The sequence below is a fragment of the Thalia democratica genome, chromosome 2, assembly GCF_965202585.1.
Source record: "Thalia democratica chromosome 2, ktThaDemo2.hap1.1, whole genome shotgun sequence".
Lineage (NCBI taxonomy): Eukaryota > Metazoa > Chordata > Thaliacea > Salpida > Salpidae > Thalia > Thalia democratica.
Genome location: NC_139166.1, coordinates 27,215,363 through 27,242,688, shown reverse-complemented (window position 1 = coordinate 27,242,688; position 27,326 = coordinate 27,215,363). Strand labels below are relative to the sequence as shown.

Below are 27,326 nucleotides of genomic sequence, written 5' to 3'. Positions count from 1 at the left end.
GCAACCTTGTGACTTTCAAATATAAGTTTGGTGTTTTGAAAGCAAATAAAAAAGCATTAAAAAACACTCAATCGACCAGTAGTTTGTGTGGTGACGTAGTGAAATAAGCCCGCATCTGTTTTATTTAAACGACTTGTTGACAATATGGCAAATGTTTTGATAAGAGTTTTCAAACCATTAGAAGAAAAAAAACTGAATTTAGTTTTTCGTTTTTAAATTATAAACTTTACAATATAATTATAACTTTTGCTGGTTTCATATGAGTATTTAAAGATTTTCTCTGTAGTAAATATTTCAAAACCGATTAAAAGTTAAAAAAAACAAAAAAAAACAATTAATCATAAAAGTTCTGCTAAAATTTTTTTTAACATAAATAAGTTAATATCCAAGTTTTATTGCAATGTTTTTTATAGTTAGTTGGCTGTATATCAATTAAACTTTCCATAATGTGGCTTATTTTCAATCAATATTTTTCTGAAAATTTAATTAACATTTTATTACCATCAAAACTAAGCAAGGCTGTTACATTCTTATGATATTTATAGCAATAATAGTAAATATTATTTTTATCCGACTAATGAAATTAAATAAGCTTTAATAACGATTTTAGTAGAGACTTAAAAAATAAACTTCAATTACAGTAATTTTAGTTTGAAATAAATAGAAGTAGTTTTTATGCTTTTTAACAAAGTTTTTTGGTTTGATTTTAGCCTTAAGGCAGCATTAAACTACCATATGTAAATAGAAAAAGGTTCTTGGTTTATATTTTTAAGGTTTAAATTTTTGATAAATTGCTTTTCAGTTGCAAGCAGGGTTTACAAAGACTTTAAGAAGTTTTGCAGGCCATATGTCGCGCGCCATATGCGAGTTTTTCTGTTTGTTAACGCTACAATTTAACTGTGTAATTTTTGAATGTTTGCTAGACGTCATTCACATTAAATGAGTCTATTCGTGACGCAATAACTAGATTAAAAGTTTCATGCGTCCATCAACATAATTGAAACCTTTTGAGGTAACAAACATCAAGTGTTTGAAGTATGTTTTCAATCATAGTAAACAAAAACTGTTGTGAACAATCATGTTTTAACTAAAAGGAAAACCTTGAATGGGTTTATAATTCAAATTTACTGATTGATAATGATAAGATGAAAAAACGATTTATTTATGGTACCTTTAACATCCTTTGACTACAGCAAGTTTGGCTAGCCAGCAGCGCATTCTGCAACTGAAAGCCGGTTACTCCTTGCTTACTTTTATTGATTTGTCACACTTCAGTTTTTAATTTTCAAAGCAAAACTTCTCAAGATTGATCTTCAACGTTGGTTTAATTTTTTATCGCTGCTTTTTCGTTCTGTTTAAAGTTTAAGCTTTTTAGTTTCTAAAGTTGAACTGTGTGTGATATTTGGAATTTATTTTCATTCAGTGAACATTTAAATTAGGTTTTTTGGTATATAAAAATAGGTTCGAAAACGCATTTTTACGACATAGATTTTAAGAATTATGCTTTAAAAAAAAACATATATACTTTTAAATTTAAATAATATTTTGTAGTGTCATTTTTTTAAAAGCTATGAATTTCTATTTGAATTTTTTCTTATGAATAAAAGTTTCAAAAAGTTGCTCAGTTTTAGATTTCTACAAAGACTCACAGAACGATGTCATATAAATTTTTGTTTGTTTATTTTTTAATAAACTTGACTCTAATCTGAAGTGGTGAGTAATTCTTGTAATACTTATTTTGACGTCTTTACGGCCATTACATGATCACGTTTGAAGGTTGGCATTACATAGCATTGTGTAAGTTTAAGGTCTGCTGTTGAAAACACGTGAGAAAGTTTTATTAGTCAGCTGAAACATTTGTTTCATGTTGTTCAAAGTAATTAAGTTCAAAAAGTACCAATAAGTGGCAAAAGTGATGACGAGCAATTTTTGCAAAACAAAGCGGTGGTAAAACTTCAGTAAGAGTTGTTTTATTTCACACAAATAAATTGTTAAACATTTTGTACACCGCTTTAGTTATTTAAATACTTTACTGAACAGTTTAAACTGCAGGTGGCACAAAATCTGGAAGAGCAGATTCGCGACTTCGTGCGGAGAGTGGAGCGAAGAAGGAACATTTTGGACTTGAGTGTGCAGTTCAACACCAATCTAACCGAGGTTTGATTGAAAAAATATGTAGGCTTATAATTGTTATAGCAATATTTATAAATTCATTATAATAACTTTTATTAACCTACGAAAGTAAGGCTTAAAAATAATTTAAACTAAATAGTTTTGAATTTTTGCGTTGGAAAGCTAAAAAAAAAGTTATTTAATACTAACATTTAACTATTAACGAAGATTTACGAAAGCGATAAAAAATTGTCGGGATAAAACATTTTTCTACAAACAAACGCACATGAGTAGTAGATATTCTGTTACATTGACGGTTATTGAATATAAAATTACGCTGATAAACGTCCAACCTGTTCCTATTCAACTCGTCTACCCTTTCTGCTTGCAAATTGCTCAAAACATACAACAAATAAAACCGGTTTAACTTATTAAATTGCAACATTATTGTATTATACAGCGTTTTTTTCTGTAACAGCTTTAAAACCATTATAACGCAGATTATAAACGCTTGATAAGTTTTGGAACAGTTTAGATAAAAACTCATGTGTATGCAGTTGTAATTAACTTGCAGCAATCATTCACGCGGTCTTATCAGATTTCTAAGCCATTTCTCAAATTTCTAAACCGTACTTGATAAAAGTATGGTTTATTTTTAATATTCAAAGCATAGACTATTTGCAGATTTTGATGATCTTTGTGTAGACTTATTTTTTTTTGAAAAAGCTTAAATGTTGTACAAAACATATAGACATGTCATAATTTTTGTCAAAGATGTTGGAAAGTAAACGTTTTTTATTTAAAACTTTTTTAGAATGTTTATAGCATCATCAAGCGGTTAGTTTTTGTAAAATGTTTTCCCTAACTTTTTTCCTAATTTTTAATTTCAACCACCATTATTAAAAAGAACTTCTATAAGTTCAGCGCAATAAACTTTGCAATCAAAGCTTATTGAGATATAAAAAAACCATGTAATTAATGTAATGAGCAAAAAACATTTACTGGTTTGTTCTATACACAGCTATGGAAAGGTTACGAGCAAGCGAGGACGTCGTTCAGCCAACTGACGGACATCAGCGACAATGTGGACCAGTGCGAGGACAAGTTGCGAAGTTTCACTGCGCAGAGAAGAAAGCTGGTGGTTGCTTTCTGCAGTTGCCAAAAGGAAGCTAAAAACCTCTTGCACAATCTACGGTTGGTTTTTTTTTATACCGGTTAGTGTTTTTTTGTTAAGTATGCAGCGACAAAAAAGAATTCATGATCTTAATTTTTAAGTTGAACTTAATTAATTAAAATTTTAGTTCATTAAATTTATAAAATTGGTAGGTTGGTGTAAATGTTTTTGATTATATTTTGTATAAAAATATTTAAAAACATCTTAATTTTTTCATTATGTTTTGGTACGTTAACATTTTTTTGAACTAATAAAAAATAATTTACTTTATTTTTGTTGAGGCTCATAGATATTTTTAATGAAACTACTTGAATAAACACATGAAAAAAATTGTAAAAACCGCACATAATAATACTAATTGATTAGAATTTATCAAAGGTTATTGCTTTTAAAAATAAGATACAGTTATAAAGACTTATAAATTTTTAATAATAACTATATGTTCTGTAAACAACATATTTTACTGTTTACTAATTAATGAAAATATCCTTGAAACTTGTATAGAGCGCTTATAAGTTTTACAAATTAAACATATAGAAACTTAAAACAAGATTGATGTTGAATTTAAGTTTAGTCTAGAAAATAGTTTATTTTTGCCAAAAATACGTTACTTAATAACGTTTAATTACTTTTTATTATTACAAATTTGAAAGTTCCCGGATTTAATGAAACTAGTAGGTAAATTAAGCGAACAACAGGTTTAAGCGAGGTTGCAGTGAAGAGTTTCGTAATTACTTTTCAGTTTTAATTTGATTAAGATTGAAAATTTTAAGCTTTTGGATCAGAAGCGTTCAATTATTAAACCCGCACTAAAAAGTTTGTTGTGAAGGTAAAAAGCTATTAATAAATTTTTTCAATAAAAATAAGATATTAATATTTTGTTAATAAGAAACTAGATTTTTATATTCATTTGATAAGAATTAGCTTGTTAATTTCAAATTAAGAACCGTTTATTTTGTATTAAAAATAACTTGCATTCTTTCAACTTGTTAGCCTCGATATTTAAATTTTTTTTTTTTTGTTTTATTTGTTTTCAGATAAAGATTATCAACATCATTTAAAAATTGTATTATTAAAACAATAACAACGTGCCTTTTTCAACGAATTTCAATTGCATATGTACTTGTAACTTGATAGCCTAAATGTTGAAAGACTAATTTTTTTGTTTTATTCTGAAATTGATGCAGATCATCAGTAATGTTTAGAAATTGCAACATGGCAGTATCCCTGTACAACAAGTTTCAACTTGACAGGTGCGCGCACGTGGAAGACACTCGAACTTGCGACTCGGCCTCCTCCATCGAGCACGTTGAGAACATCGTGAGGACGCTGAACGAGGAGCAGAACAACCTGGACGACCTCTGCCACGATCACGAGCTCAAACTCGACTTCGCCCTCCAGTTCCGCTACTACGAGAGGGACGCGTCCGAAGTTTGTGCATGTTTTCTGTTTGTTTCGGTAATCAGATTTTGAAAAAAGTTAATTAAACAGGAGTTTGTATCAGGCTAAGTGTTGTATTATTCTTTTGTTTTTGTAGCGATATGGGCTTCTTTCTACTAACTAGTTATTGAATTTAGAATAATAAACAATAGTTTTGTTTACATAATTGAATGTATGTATGTATTTTGAAGTTTTATTTAATTAAGGTTTAAAATATATAGATTGGTAACTTTAAAAATTAAAAAAAAAGTTAATGATATAACATGTGTGTTGTACGTTTTACGCTTTTAGCAACTTAAACTTTTGTTTAATGTAATAAATGCTTTAAACTTTACATAAAGCTTAAAAATTACATTCATTTTGTTTTAAGAGTTGTAAAACCATCCACAATTGTATATTTAGTTAAGAAATACATTTATATTTGCTAGCTTATAAGTTTACCTCCAGAGCATTAATTTGTAAGTTTACGCTAATTGTTAAACAAACAAATATCAACCAAATAAAAACATTTTTAGCTTGTTGCTAGTTGTAAGCACTAATTGTTTAACTTGTTTTTCTAATTAATAATTCGTTGTTTAGCAAAGAATTAAAATTTTTTGGAAAGTTTTAGTATTTGGTAGCAACTTTATCAAACTTTTATTAAAAACAGCTTGAAAATATAATTTAAAAATATCATAGTAAGTTACAGCAAAATTATTTCAGACGATGTTAGCTATGGAGTGTTGGGCGGACGGCATGAACTACCAGCCGACAATGCAAATCAATGAACTCATCTGCCTGCCTGACAGCACTGAGCTTGAAAATGTTCACCGCATGGAGTCGGCAAAGAGCGATGAAATCTGCTCTAACATTCACCAAATTTCCACCAAGGCTCAGGACCTCATTTTCTCTGTTGAACATAGTGGTTTGATTTAATTATTTAGTTTAGAAGCATTCTTTATATTAAAAAAAAAGATAATTATGTTTAAAAAATAGTAATTAACATTTTGAATTTGATGTTGCTATGCCTTCAACTTCAATTTTAAACCTTTTAACTGTTGTTTATGTCTAACAAATCCTTATCAGCTAAAATTTATTTCTTAGTTTTTATAAAAAATTGTTTTTAAAAATTTTGGCTATATATGTGTTTATACAACATAATTTGGTTTAATACTAATTTATTAAAAAAATTTACTCCTAAGTTGTGATTGTATATCTAGTATGTATTAAGTTATAGTCCTGTATTATGAAACGGTTGTTAGAATATTAATTATGGTAACTTATGTGGCCATATAACTACTTGATTATTTTTACAGATTTATCAGAACTGACGTGTGATGGAGAAATGAATGTGGTGCAGCGGATAATCGAGATGAAGGACATCACTCAGCAGAGGTTCCACGAACTGAAGATTGTGAACGTTGAACATTGCCACAAACTTGAGAGATACGTCAAAGTGAAAAGAATGCACATTTTTGCCACCCAAGTTGGTTTCCATTAATAATATTGTGAAATTAGCTGTTTATTATTATTAACTCTGTTTTTTTACTTTAGTAGGTCTCTTTTTTTTTCCATTTGAGATCTTCAACAAAAAAATTACTTTATAAAAGTTTTTATTAGTGCATCATGCAGAAACTTTTAAATTTTTGTTTAAAGTATATTCGTACTAAAACAATAAAAGAAGTACTCACAGTGGGCCAAATAGAGAATAAAATGTCGAATATTGCGTTGTGTTCCGCAGTGGTCTGCAATCCGTCGGAAAATTCTTTTGATGCCTTTCCAGTATAGGAGAATTTGTTGTGACTACTGTGGAAGAGACAAAAACAGCGCAATATTTGACCACCAATAGTTGCACATACTGTCAAAACTCTGTCACCGTGCAAAAGTTTTAAGTTTTGAAACGATGTAAACAAAGCAAACTCTACAGCCTGGAATTAATATTGATTGAGGAAGAACGACCTAAGTTAAACACTCAAATAGCTTTAAATATAAAAGCAAATTTATCTTTAAATAAGATTTACTTGATAAACCCAAAATTTATATTTTTTTAAATCCCTTTTCATTCGTCATAATAATTTAAACTTTTTTTAAAAATTGTCTACTAATTAAATATCTCAAATTCAATTATCACTGAAAAAAAACTTTGTTTAGTTTTGAAAACGTTTGTGAGGTAAAATAAAAAGAAAATGAGTAACCTAAATACATATATATATATATATATATATATATATATATATATATATATATATATATAATAAAAAGGTTTATTTAAAGATGCAAAACTCGAAGAACTCAAGTTTCGTGATTACTCACTCATCAGCTTCAAAACAAGTTTAAAATAAAGCACAAAACAAAATCACTAATGAAGGTAAAAAAATTTTTGCATAAATAGATTATGACGTAATTTTGAAACTATCAAAAAACGTGCAAAACGGCTTGTGCAAAAACTAATCTACCAACAGACAATAAACTAGCGAAAATTCATATAACTTCAGTGAGTAACTACATATTAGGACAGATAATTGGAATAGATAAAGATAAAATTAAGATGCAAATTGAAATTTAGGTTATTTTAAGATGAAATTAAAACTTGTTAAACTTTAAAAGCGACTTTTTTATATGTCTACAAGACGATACAAACTCGCTTCTTTTGTTCAAACATCTTTTTGTTTAACAAGTTTTAATTTCATCTTAAAATAACCTAAATTTCAATTTGCATCTTAGTTTTATCTTTATCTATTCCAATTATCTGTCCTGATATGTAGTTACTCACTGAAGTTATATGAATTTTCGCTAGTTTATTGTCTGTTGGTAGATTAGTTTTTGCACAAGCCGTTTTGCACGTTTTTTGATAGTTTCAAAATTGCGTCATAATCTATTTATGCAAAAATTTTTTTACCTTCATTAGTGATTTTGTTTTGTGCTTTATTTTAAACTTGTTTTGAAGCTGATGAGTGAGTAATCACGAAACTTGAGTTCTTCGAGTTTTGCATCTTTAAATAAACCTTTTTATTAACAAAGCCCTCAAGGTGGGCTCAGTGTGAAAAATTTAATTTATTAAGTTAAATAACTCAATTCTATATATATATATATTTAGTTAAAAATGGTTACGAAAACGTTCTTACAATAGTATATAAAGTTAACTAGTTATAAGCTAAGTAAAAACCATTCAAATGACCTCGCACCAACTGGCATAATATCAGTTTTAGATGTAGAGTTTTAGCAAAATCATATGTAGTTTTAATTTGAGTATGTACTTTAGGTCGCAGAAGTGATAAGAAACTGTGACGAGAAAATATCAGCTACTTGCATGAGTATGACGTCACAATACGAAGTAGTCGCGTATCATAATCACCATGAGGGTATGGTAAGACTCATTGTGGAGAAAACTCACAAGGGCTGTATCGAACTTGAAGATGAAGTAAAAAATATCAGGTTTATGTTCAAAAATACTGTCAGAGGAAATTAGTTAGAGTTTTGATAATACTTATTTGAAATTTTCTTGTATAGTAAAAGCTAACAAAGATAAGATAAAAAAGTAACTTTTAACTTTCGTTTTTCAATAACCTGTTGAAAAACTTTGGTGACCTTTCGTTTTTTTACTGATAACTTTACACGAATCAATCGAGCACAACACCATTAATGCATACTAACTTCAGCAAACTACTTTTCTCAGAATGGAGCAGAACCAAGCGGACGACCTGACCAGCTTCGCGGTTGAACTCGACGAGAGACTGCGGACGGCGTGGGAGCAGCTTGCGAGGCACGACACGTTGAGATCATCATTGCTGAACGCAGCCTACCAGTTTCACAAGAAGGCGTGCGAGGTTCACGACGCCTTGGACGGCCTCTTGTGCCAGTACCAGCTGCAGGAAGACTGGAACGAGAAGAGCGATATCGATCGGCTGAACTGTTAGTTTGCTTTTGTTTGTTTTTTTAAACAATTTAGTTCCTAGTTGTGAGTGTCAGTTGAGGCCGATCACCAGTAAAGCATAGTATATCGATTAAATTGGTTTAGTAAGATTTGTGTTTTATTTTGTATGGTATTACAGTGTCTACTCTACTAAAACACAAAAAAAGTTTTAAACTAACTATATATTTAAAAAAATTAGTTTGATTGTTCATTTAAAGCTCAAAGAATATTAAGTAGAGAATTCTGCATACAAATTTTACTAAAATCTTTAAACAGCTATGCACAACGATCAAAAGACAAACTTTCTGCAAGCTTGCACTTTTGTTAGGAAATTGAGTAAAGAGCTGCAAAAACACATGAAGAAAAATATAACTTATTATCCACAAGATAAACTTGTTTTGAATATAAAAAATCCAACTGATCCGAGCTGTTGCATTCAAAGATGCATTACTAGTAAGTTATTTGAAAACTATTAGATTTCTACCTTTTATTGCATTTTAAATCATGTGGTAAAGCCTAAATAAACAAAGAAATATTATCAATACCTAAATAAAGTATTCAATATTATGCTTTACAATATTTTAGTAAAGAGTATTTAAAACTTTCAAAGATAAAAAAATAAACAAGTCAATCAACATACTAACAGGAGTTCTTGAAGACTTGTTACAACGGGAAAACCAAGTTTTGAATTTGTGGACAAACAAACACACAATATTAGACAGATGCATTTGGTATAAAAGTGTTGTACAAACTATGCTCGTGTGGCTTCAAAAAACTGGTTTAATTTAATATATATTTAGTTAAAAAAATTTAGACAAAAAAGTATCAGTTTTTCTTCAACAATCTTTTAAGGGATTAATTTTTTTTTAACCCTCTTTACTTTAGACAAACCTTGATTTTTTTTCTCGCAAAATATTTGGTGGAACATATAAGATTAATACTTAAAACTTTATAGGGGATCCCTACTTAGCAACTTTCCAGCAGCGTATGATGTCACATTCGAACGACAAGCACGAAATGATGACGTCACATTGTGACATGACGTCTCAAGCAATCGAGATGCTCGAATTGTTCCATGCTCAAACTTCCAAGATGGAGGAAAAACAGTGTGAGAAGTTTTCAACAAATTATAAAAACGCTGTTAATAACCGGTTTGTTTATTAATAAACTTGAAATTAATTATTTTCAACTATAGAAACGTGTATTGTGTATATTGAGGTATTCGATAGTTGTTTTGAAAAAGGTGAACATACTTATTTAAGTTAATTTATTCATAGTTTTTATATAAATTAATAAGTATAACTTTAAAACGTATAAGATTTATATCTTAAATTTATATACATAAGATGAACAGATAATGCATTATTAATTATTTACTTTATGAAGGAGAACAAAAAATATATTTAAATGTTATCCGTATGTTATCCAAAAATTTCAAGTTAGACTTTTTACTGTTGTTATGCGTTGGCGTATTTTTATTCTGAAAACAAGTATAAGTATAAGCATTTCAGAATTCGTGTAATAGAAGCTTTATCTGTAAGGCTTATGATGACTTTGCGTTTAATAAAATATTTTTTGTTTTATAAGTTGACAAAAACTTTATCACTTATAATAAATTTGTTTACCTTTCTTTTTTTGACACCCGCTTTATCTAATGGATTAATTTTATCTTACATAAGTAACTTCAAAAAATTATGATTAAGTTTTTACCCAATTTAGAATTTTAAAAGCTAATGTTAACAACTTATAATAATGATTCATTAAAGAGTAAAAACATTATAAATAAAAATACTTTCTTCTATTAAATTACGTGTATTTACATTACTATAATGTACTTACATTACTATTTACTTCATAGTTTTACCACAATTTAATATGTACTCAAATAGTATGTTATAAAACTTCCTTATGATGGATTAAAATCATTTATTTTTATTATTGTTTTTAAAATACAAAATTCTTAAAAATAAAATACTATTCAATATGAGTTTCATTATCTTGAACATACTTTATAATCTTAAATTAAGATGCGTATTTAAATGCCTAATGTTTTATATAGCTTAGTTTTAGATAAGATAATTTGAAGTTTCATAAATTAAAAAGATCAAATAACTTCGAAATGAAACTCAAATGAACTCAAAAAAGCAAATTTTTTTCAAAAATTACGCAAAATCAATATCTTGCGGTAAGTAAGCTAAGTTGAAAATTCTTTAAAACAGTAGAGGCTTAAGTATTATTCCACAAGCTATTGTAAACAAAAAATGAAAACAAAGCTATGCAGAGAAGAGGCAACTCCAGCAGAGGCGACTCGAGAAGTAACAACTCGAGCACCGGCAACTCACCATTTTTTTTTCTGCACCACATAAGATTAATACCACGCAACGCCACTGATAACAACTATAAGATCTTGTTACTACTTCAGTGATTGACATTTTGATATGCATAATTAAATATATATAGTTAATTAAAGTAGTTTTTGTTTTGATTTCTGTATACTTTATCGAAAGCTTAAAATTTTGTACAGATTTAAAGAGTTTCTAAGATGTATGAACGTGCACAAGAAATCACTGGTCACTAGTTTAACACCAACAACTGAACATAGCAAAATAGGTTTTTGTCTAATTGTTTTTAAATAAGTCTTTATATTAGATAAAAGAAAAGTTACAATAGTTTTTGTACAAAGTTCCGTACTTTATTATAAAAATAAATTTTTAATCAATTTGATTTTTTTTTTGAAAAAATTAAAATTTTCACGTTAGTTGGCGCTTTTGGCCAATCACATACCAATAAATCGAGCAAGATTAAATCTGAAGACATTTCTGACGACAAGCAAGTTAGAAAGAGAAATTTCATCATGACTGAACTACTCGATACTGAAAGAAAGTTAGTTTCAAAATCTTGTATTTTAATAAATATTTCAAGTTGTCCGTTATACCTTAGATCGTGCTAAAACCTAGAAAATCATAGAGTTTGATAAATTTAAAAAAAAACTCTAAAAACCTAAAAGTTCAAGCAGTTTTCTATGATAATGATTGAAAAGATAGCCATATTTGACTTTGAATATTTTTTATACCTAAATTTTTTAATCAAATTCTATATATAATTGTGAAATATGAAATTATGTAATGAACAAACTAACGAAAAGAAAAACCTGTCTGTACAAAAAATTTAAATTATTCTTTAATACTTTTTTGTAACGTAAAATTTTTACAGAAATTGAATATAAAATTATTTAAATTGATACTGCTATGAATTAGTAGATATATGTTTTAAAGGAACTACTACATGATGATTATCAAAAAAAAATCAATTTACGTATTGTATAATATTATCATAAAAAAGTGCATGTTACCAGCATATTAAGCTGCTCATGTAATATACTAAAGAGTAGCAATTCTTACAAAAAGTCATAGTAAAATTAAATTGTATCAACGTTTTGGAGACTATTAATGTTATATCATTGCGAATGACTTAGAAAAAGACCAAACAATGTCATAAATAGGACTTGGAAAAACTTGGTTCAAATATTTAATGCACATTGCAACAAAAATAAACATATGAAATACATTTTTCAAAGTACCTTTTTGTTACAAAGCAGTACCTTTTTAGCAATTTTAAGCCATTAATAACACCTTTTTTTCTTTCTTAGGTTTGATTTTCTATCAAAGAGGTACAAGAAATTTTGTACTTTAAAAAGCCTGGTAAAAGTCAGGTAACTGAAAGAAGTTCAGAAAACTTAAAAGAGATTAAAAAATACAGTAGCCATTTTGATATCTGGTTTGAATATTTTGTAACCTATCTCAAAAATAATCTAGATTGAAAAAGAAATCTATACTTTTATTAAAAAAATTTTTGAGGCATGTTATACATTTCTTACTAGCTTGATATCTAATTTCATGTTTGTGTATTAAAGTCATTAAAATAAATTAAACAAACTAAAGTATTTAATATGTTCATATTTAAAATTTTAAAATAGTTTTAAACTATTTTTTTTTATTTCTCTCTTTTTTTTTTAATATTATTTTATAATCAGTTTCAAAATTCAATTTTACACTAAGTTGATATAATTTTTGTACCTTTAAGCAAATATGCCTTAAAATAACTTATTCTCAGATACTTAGATTAGTAAAGTATAAAATATTATTTTTAAACTAAATTGGTTTTATCTTGTAATTTTTTATATGTCCTTTTTTAAACCAAAAGTATACCTATAAGAAATATTTAAAGTTTTTAGATTGCTTTAACTCTTACGTTCTATTATAAAGAAGATATAATATAGATTCAGGAGTATAAAAATATAACAATTATATGCTCAGTATTTAAATAAGTAAAGTTTTTATGCTGTTTAGTTGTGAAAACTAAGTGCAACATTTCAAATTAGATTTATTTATAACTTTTTATATGGAAGTAAACATAAAAATAAGCTTTTTAAGCAAAATCTTTAGAAAAACACACTTCAAGATTCCTTTGTTAGTTTTTTGTATACTTGTGTAACGTCAAATTTATGTTAAGTATGAGATAAAAGTATAAATTTAATAAATTTTAAAAGTTTGAAATTTATAATTATAGCTGTCATAAGTAATCAATTATAGATATATAAACAAAAAGACATTAGTCTTGGTAAGTTTGACCAAAACATACATTAGGATATTTTTGTAACTTTTCAATAGTTTACTTGTAAAATGTCACTTGGAATTTACGAAAGTTCCCACGTTTTGAATTTAAATGAGATGAATTATTTTTCAAGTGTAGCAAAAAAAGTAGTACAAACACCATAAAGGGGATTTTTGCTTTACTCTTCATGTTTCAAAACTTCAACTGTAGGTTTTGAATAAAGTACAAATTTAATTAAAGCTCGGTTTACGTACGATGAAATATTTTCGTTTCTGTTCTCCAAATAATAAAACTTTTACTTACTTGATTTGTTTTGCGTAAAATTATTATTTTTTTGAAGAACTTAATAACTACTAAACAATATTGTTTATAGTTTTATTATGATCAAAAGATATTTTTTGAAATCCTGTATTTTTATTTTTATATTAGTAAACTATTTTTTTATTGAGATTTTTTATTGATTCAATTGTATAAGTAGTAATTTTAATATTACTAACTTATTTGCTGTCAATCTCACTGTGTATTAAAAAACTTGGAGATACCTCTTTATAGTTTTTTAACTATTTATTCTCAAAAACATACAATTTTTAAATCTATTCTAATGTTAAACAATAAAAACGTTTAAATTTATTTATAAAAACAGATATGTAAAAGATTTAGAGGACTGCATTAAGTATTACATGAATGAAATGCACCCTGAAAACACTAAAATGCCAGAAAGCATTAGGGATAAAAAAGATGTTATATTCGGTAACATAAAAGAATTGCATTATTTTCACAGGTTTAATAAATAGTTTACCTGTTAAAAAATTAAAATCACACGTGTTTTTTTACTTAAGCTGTTATTTTTTTCTTATTTGTATGTTTTATGCTTATTATTGTGTGTAGTTCTATTGTAGCATTTTAAACGTCTAAAACAACTTGAGAAATAATTGTTGAAACAGTCTTAAATGATTTCTAAGCTTTGTTTTGCAAAAATATATTTTAGCACAATAAAAAAGTTTTTTCTAAAGTGTTCGGCCTTAGTTAACCGCAAAAGCTTCTATTTCTTTCACTAAATATAAAAAATAATTGTTATCATGAAAAAAAGCGCACAAAATAATAGAATAAAACAAATACAGTTTTCTAAACCTTTCGCTAATAAAATTTATATTTTTTACACTGATACTAAAGTTTTAAAGAAAATTAAAGGTTTCAGGAATATTACTACTTAATTTTTATTTATTTTAGTTTCATTTCACTTTATTGTTGCATTTTCCACATTTATACTTAATAGAGTATCTTGATTTACTTTTATTATAATTAACTTTTTAACAGTGAGATATTTTTGAAAGAACTTGAGAAGTACAAACAACTTCCAGAAGACTTGGGTCATTGTTTTGTTACTTGGAGTGTAAAATTTACATTATATGTTGAATATTGTCAAAATAAACCCAATTCCGCCAATGTTAGACTTAAATTTCTAAAATATGAATTCAATATTTCAATTGAATTGTTTTAAACAAATACTAATGTTTTCTATTCTTACCCATGTTTTAATGTACAAAATACCCTAGTATAAAGGCTAATTTGAATTTTTATCTAATATTTGCGTGTTTTCAAGAAACCTTTGAAAAATATTCCTTGTAAATCTTGCAAAATTTATTTATAGTTAGATGTACAATTTCATAAAATTTATTCTTAATCACCATTATACAGTTATGTTTTTATTTATAACAACAATATTTAAAGTAGTTTATTTATTAAGACTAACAACAATTCTCTATTTTAATCAATAATTTATTACTAAATTTTTAAAGTTTGGGAACTTTTAACTTCTTTGTAACATTAAAGTTTCAAAAGTATATTTTTCTTACCTTTTAAGTATGTTTTAACAAAAAACAGGTACTTATAAAAGACGCTGGTAGGTTTTTTGAGGATATCAAGCACGAAAAACAACTGAATGATTCGATCCAGTCTTATTTGATTAAACCCGTGCAAAGAATTACTAAGTATCAGCTTCTACTAAAGGTATGTTTTGCAGAACATATTGCATTCTATTGAAAATGATTGTAAAAGTAAAAATAAAAAATTTTAGGTGTAAATACACCAGAGTAATTCACTATAACATTTATTTTTTTAAAACTCTCTTTTAGTTTATATAATGTTACATAAATTCTGATTTTTTTCTTAACACAAACTAAACATTTTTTCGGTAGCACAATTATAATTTATTTTACTTTTGTAATGTACGCAAAATTAATACTACATAAACCTTAAAATTTGTAATAAACACATAATGAATCGATTTACATGTTAATAAGAGTCAATGTTTTTACTTATTTAATCAAACTTAATTGCTGTCGAAAGTTTAGATGTTTAGATGAATAACAAATAAACAAGTAATAAGTCTTCAAAAAATGTTATTGCTATTACCACAAAAACATAAAAATTGTCTTAAAGATTATAAACAGTTACTTATATAATGTTTTGAATGAAAAAATATACTGCTTTTAATTTTATACTTTTTTTTGATGTTACTATTTCTTTTCGAGCGTTTATCGTTAATGTAATGAAAGCGTATAAGTTGCAAATAATTATATTAAAGTACAAAAATTATCCTTTACCTCTCCCTAAGCTCTGCTATGGCTACCTCTCATAAACGAGTAGTTTTATTTAGTTTAAGTTCAACTTTTGCAACGGAATGTGAAACTTGTTTCCTTGCAGCAATTTTAATAAAGTGAAATTTCTTGTTTTCATGTTCATATGACATTGATAGCTCAATTACGCACACATATCATTTTGAAAATTTCGTTCAGTGGCTTTGTGTTGGAATATAAGTTCGTGTTTTAAAGTGAGAGTGCATAAGCCAAAACAAGCTCTCTTTATCTCCTTCTATTTACGTACGGAAACTGTAAACAAAACCTTTAATTCCGTGCTTCAGTATTAAATTTTATATTTTTATTAAGCTTCGGATTTTTTTCTGATATAAAAAGACAAGTATTTCCAAAAAATATTTTTGTTCTAATTTTTTAAAATTTCTTTTAAAAATGATAATATTAGTGCAAATTAAATATTCAATTCACTACCAGGTTTTGGTGGCAAAAAAAACGACTATGTCAAGTAAAATAAAATAGATAATAAATTTATTTTTATTAAAAAAAGTATCTATATTTAATAACTGTCGACAGGATCTGGCGTCTTGCTGCAAATCTTCCGAGGAGATCAACGAGGGCTTGCAGGTGATGCTGGAAATTCCGAAGCGAGCCAACGACGCCATGCACGTATCGAACATCGTCAGCATGGACGGCGACTACGGTGACGTCATAATGCAAAACGGATTTCAGGTTTGAAGATATGATTTTTGATTTTTAGTTGTGCGCTGTCTTTATTGTTTTACTGCGAAATGGTGTTTTTTCAGCTGGTATTTTTTTGGTGTACAATTTTTCTACACTTATTAATTTCTTGTAGTTACGTTTTTTTTTTGATAATTAAAAAATGTAAGGTACAGTCTTAGATATTTTTTCTTGCTAATGTTCTTTTCATGAAACATCAAAAACTATCAATGAAAATGTTTTTAGTTTTAAATATTACTTAATTAAATAGTTTGCTAAACGTGAAGATTATAGTTTGAAAAAATAAAAGCTATCAGTGATGAAATATTTTAATATTTTCGGACCTTTTCGCGTAGAATGATAAAACAACAATATTTCATCGTCTAATAAATTTTAAAGTCATTGATTGCCCGTTAAAAGAGATCAAACGCAAAAGTTGCGTCGGCAGACATTAAGCAGTTGAAAAATTATTTGTACACAACTAAGAAAAAAAAACTATACTAACATTTAAAATAGCTTTTAAGGAAAATTATTTTAATTTTTTAGAACATTGTTAAACTCGATTTACAATGCAAAAATAAAATGATTCATCATATCAAATATATAAAGTAGGAAATTTTATTCGAACCACAAAATAACAAAAAGCTTATTTATAGTTTTTATTTTTTCATTTTTATTCTTATATTTTGTAGCAAAAGTTAAAATTAGCTTTGTTTAACGGTGTTTGACAACTGCGAGCCCTCGTTGATCTTTTCGGCTGATTTGCAACAAAACGCAAGATCCTGCCGACATTTATTAAATATCGTTTTTTTCTAAGGAATTTTCCAAAAATTAGGATAAGCATATCTTTTTGGGGATAGTTGCCCTTTTATCTCGGAATTTTTTTAAATATTTATATATTTTTTAATGCATCATTATAGTTATACTTTAGCCTATACATATTTATATATATAAAATAAAATTTAATTATAGCTATTTAACTGAACCATTTTTCACTGAGCCCGCTTGGAAGGAGCTTTTAAAATAAAGTACATGACCAGTTTGTTATTTATTTATATTAAGTTCAAACTATGGGTTTATCAAAACTGCTTTCATTGATTAAAATTGCTTTAAAGGGCTCAAGTGTTTAATAATTACCAGTTACGTGAACTATACTTACATTTAATGATTTTTTCACTGAGAAAATTGTAGTAGTTTAAGAATTGTTCTAATAACTCATATCGAGCTTAAAATTGCCGAAATTTGAAAACAATTTTTCTCGATTGTAATTTTTTTCTTATTAGTGTATAGAAATTCAATACTTTTTGAGTTTAGATTTAATAAAACTGAAATGAATACAGTTTTTAACGTGGATTTTTAAATTTTTTATGACATTGTGCTATTTTTCTGTTAATTTCAATTGCAAGCTTAAATGTTTACAATTTATACTTTATGAACTAAAACAATGTTTGTTGTACAATCTGTATGCTAAATTTTGCATTTTTGAGCTTCTTATGAATTTATTAAGTTGTTATGCTGATATATCTTTAAACCATGTAGCTACTACAATTATGTACAAAGCATTTACAGCCTCTAGTGCTACTGTATTTGTTGCATAGAAAAATTTTAACGCATTTTTTTTATAAAGTTAAGTTTTAATGACTATGGTTTTTTTTAATTTGTATAAAACATACTTAATTAGTTTTTTTTATGTTACCTTAGTTTAGAATTTAAGTTAAAATCTTGATGTAAATAAAAAGTAGTTGTTAAATAAAAAATGAATAAGCCTTAAAACTAGTTTACATCAGAATGTTTAAATTTGCATAAATTTTTTATTACTCAATAGTTTTGTTAGTTTACTAGAAATGTATAAATTTAAAAAAAAAATTGTTTTAAAAACTGTGTATTTCTAGTTAAAACTGTATTTTGTATATGTTTAGAAATTGATAAAATTACGTTATCAACAAGTGTATGGTTTAGATTTTAAGCACTATCTACATCTATACTTTACAAACTAATACAAACAATGGTTTCTTTTTACATTTTCTAAATAGTCTTATTAAAAACAGGTAATGGATACGAAACAAATTATAAGAAAAGGTAAAGACAGGCATTTGTTTTTGTTTGAACTTTCTTTGGTGGTATGCAAAAAAGAGGTGGCTGATAATCAAGACACAAAGTACTTCTTTAAAAACAAATATCTTGTAAGTTGAATTAAACAGTCTTTTTAGTTTTTAACCGGTAAAACTATCTGAACATGAGCCATACTTAATTCTTTGAAATTCTACTACAGTTTCATTATTACTTAAAAACTATACTTTATCAGACTTTAATCAATTCAGTATCGAATTTATGCAAAATGTATACACATATTATCAAAATACCTAATTTTAGCAACAACTGATCTTTAAATTAAACTTTTATAAAAGGTTAAAAACATATATTCGCTTTATAAATTTTATGCAACTTTCTACTATGTAAATTTTACCTTTCACCCTAATTGAGCTTATGTAGTTTAATTAATTAGAGTCTGGATACCGTATTTATAAGATTACTAGTAAAAACTGTTATTAGTAAAAATAAGTGTTTGCTTTCATTTTATTTTGATGCTATAAGCTAACTTAATAATAAATTTATTTTTTACATAACTATACTAAAACTTTAGTGTTTTATTTTTGAAATGCTTACAACTACGTATGTATACACTTTACTGTATTTGTTGGTACATCATTCTATTTGGTTTTGTTAATAATTTGATTTAAAGTTATGATAGTTAGATTTTAAAGTACATCAATGAAAATATTTTTAGCTTAGTTTATACATAGCAAACAAAAATAATCATGCAAACAGTTATCGGAATTAAAAGTAGCAGAGTCGTCGAATACGAGCGATGATAGTTGCAAGTTCACTATTTTAATTGGTCGCAGTGAGAAACTTGTTCTCAAAGCCGAATCCCTGAAAATCAAACAAGTAATTTCTAAATTTCAAATTTCGTTAAAATTAAAGTTAATTGCTGTTGTCAAAACTATTTTTTGAACTACAAATACTGTATAACTTTAAGCGTTAAACAAAACGAATATTAGCAGTAACCTTGAATTTTATAAATTTCACAAATACTATCAGAATAATTAGGTGAACTTAATTTTAATTGTTTTTTTTTTTAGTTTTTCTTAAACAGAGTTATTTTAATTAGTAGTTTTAACTTTTAAACAAATATTAGGATTGGGTGAAACACTTAAATGAACTTATTCAAGCCGAATTAAACAAGTACAAAGAAACTTCAATTAACTTAGCTAAGTACACCGGTTCCAATAAGAGGTTTGTTTCAACACGTTTTATGTAATGTTTAATTGTTTTTGAGGTTTATAAACACACTAATGTTTTATAAGCATAGGTAAGGCTGAACATATTTAATCAAGAAAATAATTTTGCACCTTAGCAAATAAATAAATGATCATATTTAAGTATTCTGTTGTTAGTGCACTTAAACAACAATTACTAACTATACATGTTTTTTTTAATCAGTAACTAAAGTTTAGTTTTTTAAATTTTTATTAAAGATGTTTGTATGAACATACAAGTTTTGGGTTATTCAGATATTGTCAAAGTTACAACTTTAAGCAAAAAAAAAACTTTATCATTTAAAAAAAGTACTAAAAGCTTTAAATTCAGTAATTTTAAATTCTACACAAATTATTTATTAAGAATTTTAACTTAATGTTAGTTTTAAATATTATTTCTCATCAATTTAAGTTTTATTCATGTTCTAAAAGTGTTCTATTTCAATCGCTCTTCAATGTCTGTTTAATTGTAATACTTTTTGATTCAATAATAAATAAACCTTATAACATTAAATTATATAATAAATAATTTTAGATTTAAATTATGTTTAAATTAGATTGATAAGCGCTAACATAACCAATAAAATTTATCAAAATGATTGAATCGTGCCTATATTTCTGATTTAAAATAGTTTTTGTTTTTACAAGCAAATTAACAAGTATACAAGTTTAATATTATAAAGTACAAGTAAACTGTATTACAGTTTTATATTACAATTTAACTAAATAGAAAGTTTAGTAATTTTTAAAAAACATTGTACCTAATTGCATGACATAGAAAACTATCGTTTGTTTCATTTTGTATTTTAGTTTTTTTAAATGTAAATGACAAAATAATTTAGTGTGTGTGCAGCTCGATGTAAAATGACTGAGCTACGTACTTCAAAAACATTTTGTTGGGTTAAATTAAATTCAAATTTATTATCTAATAAGTAGGATTGAAACTTACATAAACTTTTGGTATTTAAGTTATGCAATATAAAGTTACTACTAGTGTATAAAACTTTACCATTTAGAGAAAATAATTAGTCAAAGTATTCTAACTTTACTTGACGTTAAAACGAAACTTTAGCCAAGTTTTTTAATCCAAATAAAGGTAGGGTTGTTTTTTAGAGCAAATAAAGTTTTTAATCCAATAACTACACAACAAAATTTGACTACTGATCAAAATTTTTTATTCAATTAATTCCATTTTATCAATCTTATGTAAGTTTAAGTCAAGTTTGTATTTTTTAAACTTAGACTTTATCTATGCTCTAAGCTAGAGATGGAAACCTACAGCCTGCAAAGCAGAAATCTCTGGTTCGCGACGTGTTATTTAAATTGAAAGCAACTTTGACAAAAAATAAACAAAATTAAGCTTTTTTGTACCAACTGTTTTAATTTTGCTCTTTATTTAGGTTCTTATCACAGATTATTATAATAGTTTTATTACAGCTTTTCATTTTAAGAGTCTTTTAAAATCTTGAAAGGTATTTTTTTAAATATACGTAACCTACAAAGACATCTTTTAACAAGTATGGCCCACGAATGACTTTTTCTTGAAAATATGACCTGCTGACTGTAAAAGTTGCTCACCCTGACTTAAGCGGTCAAATTACTTTAAAATTTAATTAAAAACAGTCATGATTTTAGTTTTATAAACATTTTTTTAACTTAAACATTTGTTTTTGTGGTTTTTTAACAATTAACTCTGCGTTTAATATTTCACCTAAGTTTGATTTATTTGTTGTTGTAGCTTAGAGCTAATGATTTTTAAGTTCGTTTGGGTTTATTTAAATTGCATAAAACGCTGTATGTGGTTTAGCAAAGCAGTAGTAAAATGAAATTTTAAATTATATTTAAAAACTTATGTCTAAAGAACAAAAAATTGACATAAAAGTCAAAGAAAGATAAATGAGATAAACTAGTTAATATGTTTTTCATCTATTGTGACATACTTTCTCAGCAAAACACCTTTTTTCCTGAATATATAATAAGCATATTTTTAGATAATAGTAGTGATAAAAATCACTAATGGACGTTTTATGTATATACATAGGTCAATGGGAATAAGGTTAAGAAAACAATTTTCTTTTAAACACATCATAAGTTTTTTATTCATCTCCGCATCATAATAACTGAAATCTTTTCAAAATGTTTATTCACTTTTTTAATATTGAATTATACTTTATGTGTTTTTATTATAATATATTTATATTAAGTAAATTGTATTTGGTTTTTATTTAATATTTTGTTAAAAATTCGTGTTCGTAAAACTAAAGGTAAGTTTAATTTAACACAACTAAATGCTTTTATATTGTAACATTTGAAATTTTTTAACCAAAAATTTATTATATGTTTTCAGTCTCTAAATCTCAATTTGCAAGTCCACTAAATTGAAAAAGTTGAAATTTTGAACAATCCTTATGTTAACTAGGCCTAATTCTATTAGCTGTGTTAACTAAGTAGTGCATAGAATATTAAAAAAAAATTTAGGAAAGGAAAAATCTCGCAGTTATCTATAAATGAGGATAAGTGGTCGAGTTCTGATATTTCTATCAAAAGCCTTTCCCTACATTCTGTAAGTTTTGTTTACATAATTGTTATATCTATATAGTCAAGTCAACTTAAAACTTGGCTTTTTGTGAAAAAACGAGTGAAGTTGCTTTTAAACTCACTTTAATGATAAATAAGTAACACTGCATAGTTTATAAAATTTATTTTATAGCTTATTCAACTCAAACAGTTCAATAAAATATGTTTGTTTTAAAAAATGTTGTATGTTATACTAAACAAAACATTTCAAATTTAAACTACCAAAATTACTATTTAAAGTGGTGTGTTACTTCATTTTCATTTTAGTCAGCCAAAGTTTGTTTTAAATGTTAAGTTTAGTTCAAGCAAAGCATTGAAAAAAGAAAAAAAAAGTTTGTTACAAAAAACGCAGTTTATTTAATTGATTTTTCGTTTTACGGTTTGTCCATAAAAATAAATTGAAAGCAGTAAAATTTAAATGTCTCAGTGTCGATTGAACGATACGCAAGCTTAACAAGTTTTGTACGCAATTTTTTCAAAGCAAGTCTATTTGCACTGCTGTTAATATAATTTCTTGTGAAAATTTTCAATGTTTTACGAATAGTTTTGAGCTTAACATGTTTTATAGTAAAAAAAGTATTAATGTTATTTTATTTTTGGCGATAAATATACATATCTAAGTAGTTTAAATTAATAGTTTTATAGAAATTAAGTGTAATGTACAATGATATTGACATACCTAAAACTTTTTTTTGGTTTTTATTTATATTTTTTATTAAATAAATCGTAAATTTAAGCGAACAAAAACTTAAAATCCTATTAAAGGTAAGTTTTAAGAATAACACAACTAGTTAACATTTTAAAAATTATTCTCAGTATTTCTAGTCAAAAATAATCTTTTGCATGATCAAGAGTCATGTGAAGTTTCACTTTTTGGTGGATTAACACGATTTGTTTGGTTATTTAAAGTTGCTTAAAGACTAAAGCTAAATGTATAACTATGTACCCATATATAGATGTTTAACGATAGATAAGAAACAATAACACCATGTTTTACAAAAAATTGTATACATTTACATTACATTTTGTGTCAAATTCTATTTTTGACGAAACTTGTCGGTAAAAGTTCACAGTTTTATGTAATTATATGGCTTATTTAAAACTACGGTAATTTATAGTTCTTACTACTAAGTATAGTAAAGTTTTAATAAAATACAAGTTAACTAAAGTAAGAAAATAAGTAAAAGAAGAGTATATTAGTAAAACAAACATTACACTTAAAAGTGACAACTATCTACTTACAAGGGAGATTTTTGTTAATCTTTTTAGTTTCCTGTTAGTATTAAGTTATTACAAGTAGGGTTTTTTTAAACTAAATATATTTAGTTTTCCATAAACTCCAATAGTTTGTCGACCAATTTAAAAAGGATGCTCATGGTTTTACTTATAAATTATTAATTAACTTTCGAACCTAAACAAATAGCGAAATAAAAAAACATTCGAGCTGCTAACTTATTTGAAATGGACTAGTCAAGCGGAAAAAAACTGTTTACTCAGCAAAAGCAAAGAAAGTTTTCAGTAATTAAGTTCTTTTGAAAAAGTTCAACTGTTTGGTGGAAACTTTGCACCTAGTAAAGCTTATAACTTATTCTACCAAATTGAATTAAAAACCAATTTACCAGTATTTTTCGTTGAAGTATACTTATCGATAATTAATAAAAATTATATAAATTCTAAACTGCCATATAGTTTTTAATAAAAGGTGGTAAAATCTTTGTATTTTTTTAAATTGTCTTTTTAATTTATATTCTTTTTTAATCTTTTTTTGAATTCAAATTATCGATTGAATTTAAATTATTTTTATGTATCATGAACGTCCACAGATCCAGCAAGGAGATGAGGTGATCGCATTATCCGATCAAAATGCAACTGACGAGTGCATCAAGTGTTCGAAAGGAGAGATTCTGCAGGTGGTATCCTTGTCAGGTTCCCAAGTTTTCGTCAGAAACCAGGCGGGTGTCGAAGGCTACATCAGTAAAGGAAAGCTGAAAAAACATGGTTAGTGTGATGCTGAGAATATTTTAACTCGTTTCAAATCGCTTATACGTAGACTAAAACATTATGTTTATTGAAATTTTACGAATGATGAATAAAACTTGTTTGATTCTTAAATATATTTATTATTGCTGCTGCTATGTTGTTTTATTTATCTATAGTTGTTGTTGAAAGAATTGTTTTAAACAAAAGTTTAGTTCAAAATGTCATATGCTAATTCAGCTTATTCATTCACATGAATATTGTCAATCATTCAATCTAACACTATTAAGTTGTGAGATGTTACTAATTCAATACATAACAAAATAGCTATGAATTGATATCAGAACTCATAAATGACTTACAATAATCTGCTATCAACCGCTACGATACAAGCTTGATAAGCTTTTATTATCATGTTTGTAAAAAAAGTTGTAAATCAGTTTATTGGCCTCAATAGCTCTTGATCAGCTAAGCCAAAATAGTTGTTTCTTAAAAATTGTAACCATAATCGTTGATAATTAATTTTATTACGGGTTCAAAATATTTTAGTTTTACCAATGATGCGTAAGACTTTTTTATAAACTAAAAACAGTAATTAAATTTTATAAATTGTTTAAATAAGTAAAAATAGGCACTTCACTGCATAGTTAATTATGTATTTTACTTAGTATAAGTTGTGCATTTTATACTAAACAGAAGAAAAATTCTTTACGGCTATTATTAAACTTACTTTGCCTAAATTATATTTATGTAAAAATGTAACTTTGTTCAGACTTTAGTAATTTGTTTTCTCGCAATTTAAAAATTGTTCAAGCTCATATAGATAAAATACTTTATAATTTTTTTGATAACATCTAAAAATTGTTAAGCTTATTTGTAATCCTCATCCTAAATGAAAACTTTCATATTAAGTAACACATTGATATTTATTGTACAGATAAAATCAATTTCAACGAAAGTTCAGTACTTTGGAAAATTCAGTAGTTGTCTATGTTAAGCTTGTAAATAGTTCTACAAAGTTCAAGACAACTTTGTTTTTCAATTTTTTAAATCATTTCTAGCTGTAAATTGTAAGCGTTAAATGCTAATTTCTGTGTTATTTCTTTGCTCGAGTCATGATAGTACATAGCCAGTTGATGAATTAAAACGTCTGGGAAAACAACAAAATTATATTTACTCTCAAATGTTAATTGACAAATAAGCAGTGTAAGAAACTTATTACAATAAAAGTTTTCTTTTTGTTAGTATTCAATATTTTAACGTCATAAATATACCGAACGATAGACTACTATGCTATTTACTAGAGTTTGATTTATAGTTCGTATTTACTCGCAAATATTACATGTAGATTTTTTATTTTAGCAGTATAAAAAATAATCAACTAGTATTTGTTAATTACCAAATTTAACAAGTTATTTTTGTTTCATATATACTTTTTAAGTTGTTTTTATTAAAAAAATTACTGTTTTATTAACTAGTTTTTAAATTATAAAACTTCTCTTTATGCCAAATAGTCAGCAATTTCGAATGTAAGTAATTTACTAAATGCTTTTTAGACCACGAAGTAAAAATAGCTTTGGTAAAGGAAATCAAAAGTGATAAATCATTTTTTAACTTCTTATTTAACTTGTTTACCATTTCTTTCAAAAGTTCAACAGATAAGTCACGCTACTAATCGATTTAAATTAAATTATGAGATTTTTAACGTGATGTTTAATATAATAAAAAATAGTTGTACTTAGTTTCAAATCAAGATGATTTATTTCGATATTAGAAAGTGCTTTTTTAACTATAGGATAATGGCATTACTAGTTTTGATTATAATTGATATGTTACCTTAGAAAGTAGTACAAATGTTTACTTTTGTTGTTTTAACAGTAGTTTTCTTTTTAATATTTTCAGTTTATTTTAGTAAAAGTTTGTGTTTACACAGTTTTTATTTGATTTTACCAGATTTATAACAGTAACAGTCGAAAGTATTCAAACAAATATGAGTATGATTTTAGAATAGCTTTTAATTGTAGAAAACAAACTTGGTAAACATTCTACACAAAACATTAGAGGCTTTGTTTTAAATTTAGTAACAGAGAAATTGTGTAACCTGCGACTAAAAAGTTTTGCGCAGACTTTTAGCCTCGAAAGTTGCTATTTTCCCACAAAAACAAGGAATTTTCAAAAAATTTGACCAGTTTGTGAGAGAGTTAAAAAAAGAAAAAAGAAAAACTCTCTCGCTTTAGTTGGCAGATAAGCGGAAGAAAGTTTTTTGCTGGCACAATGTTGCTTTTGTTTGTGCTAGAACACACTTGGTTTGACAGGAAAACATTGTTCGTTTCGCTTTTTAACAAGTTTGATTTCGTTGCAGTCAAGTATTGTTTTGTTTAGAAAATAAAGCTTGTTTGTAAGCAGTTGATTTATACTTTTTCAATTTAAAAACACATTTTAGCCGTGCTTAGTAGTAATCAAATGGGCGATCAAGCTAACAAAACTCAGCCGAGTGAATCGGACGAAGCTTCGTTTTCAGTTGACGACAACTTCACCCAACAAGGCAACAAGACCCTTGGCTGGCTGTTGTGCTGCTGCCTGAAGAAAGTGGAAAAAAACAAAATGAAAGGTAATTTCGCATGTTTAAAAATATACAGACATAGTTTGATTAAGCTCGTTTTGAAGACTTTTTGAATTTAGAGGTTGAGGAATAGCTGTTTTTTAGTTGTTTTTTTATTTAGAAGCAAGAAGTATACTGGACAGTTTGTTTTTTAGTTTATTTTGTATTTGTTAAACTTAGTTTAAAATTTACTTAGTTTTTTGAGTATTGAAAACAAATCATATAAATCTGTGTTTATTTTGCGATGAAAATTAAAACTGCATACCGAAATGAAAATAGGTTGTCGGCTGAAAAAAATGTTTAC

The 27,326-nt window shown here is 26.4% G+C and overlaps 1 protein-coding gene across 3 annotated transcripts in view; it reads left to right on the top strand.

Annotated features, from left to right (window-relative positions):
• Positions 1-27,326, top strand: part of LOC145829840 (triple functional domain protein-like) — a 70,182-nt gene that overhangs the window by 22,340 nt on the left and 20,516 nt on the right. For all 3 annotated transcript variants that reach the window (XM_082937711.1, XM_082937710.1, XM_082937709.1), the window contains exons 13-33: positions 2,053-2,157; positions 3,134-3,306; positions 4,540-4,717; positions 5,429-5,630; positions 6,022-6,191; positions 7,968-8,140; positions 8,382-8,617; positions 8,895-9,071; positions 9,265-9,396; positions 9,574-9,769; positions 11,143-11,228; positions 11,378-11,501; positions 13,876-14,013; positions 14,550-14,679; positions 15,117-15,242; positions 16,403-16,558; positions 18,595-18,729; positions 19,376-19,495; positions 19,746-19,843; positions 22,345-22,429; positions 24,267-24,441. In XM_082937711.1, coding sequence (XP_082793837.1) covers positions 2,053-2,157; positions 3,134-3,306; positions 4,540-4,717; positions 5,429-5,630; positions 6,022-6,191; positions 7,968-8,140; positions 8,382-8,617; positions 8,895-9,071; positions 9,265-9,396; positions 9,574-9,769; positions 11,143-11,228; positions 11,378-11,501; positions 13,876-14,013; positions 14,550-14,679; positions 15,117-15,242; positions 16,403-16,558; positions 18,595-18,729; positions 19,376-19,495; positions 19,746-19,843; positions 22,345-22,429; positions 24,267-24,441 — 3,115 coding nt within the window. The remainder of the gene's footprint in view (positions 1-2,052; positions 2,158-3,133; positions 3,307-4,539; positions 4,718-5,428; positions 5,631-6,021; positions 6,192-7,967; positions 8,141-8,381; positions 8,618-8,894; positions 9,072-9,264; positions 9,397-9,573; positions 9,770-11,142; positions 11,229-11,377; positions 11,502-13,875; positions 14,014-14,549; positions 14,680-15,116; positions 15,243-16,402; positions 16,559-18,594; positions 18,730-19,375; positions 19,496-19,745; positions 19,844-22,344; positions 22,430-24,266; positions 24,442-27,326) is intronic.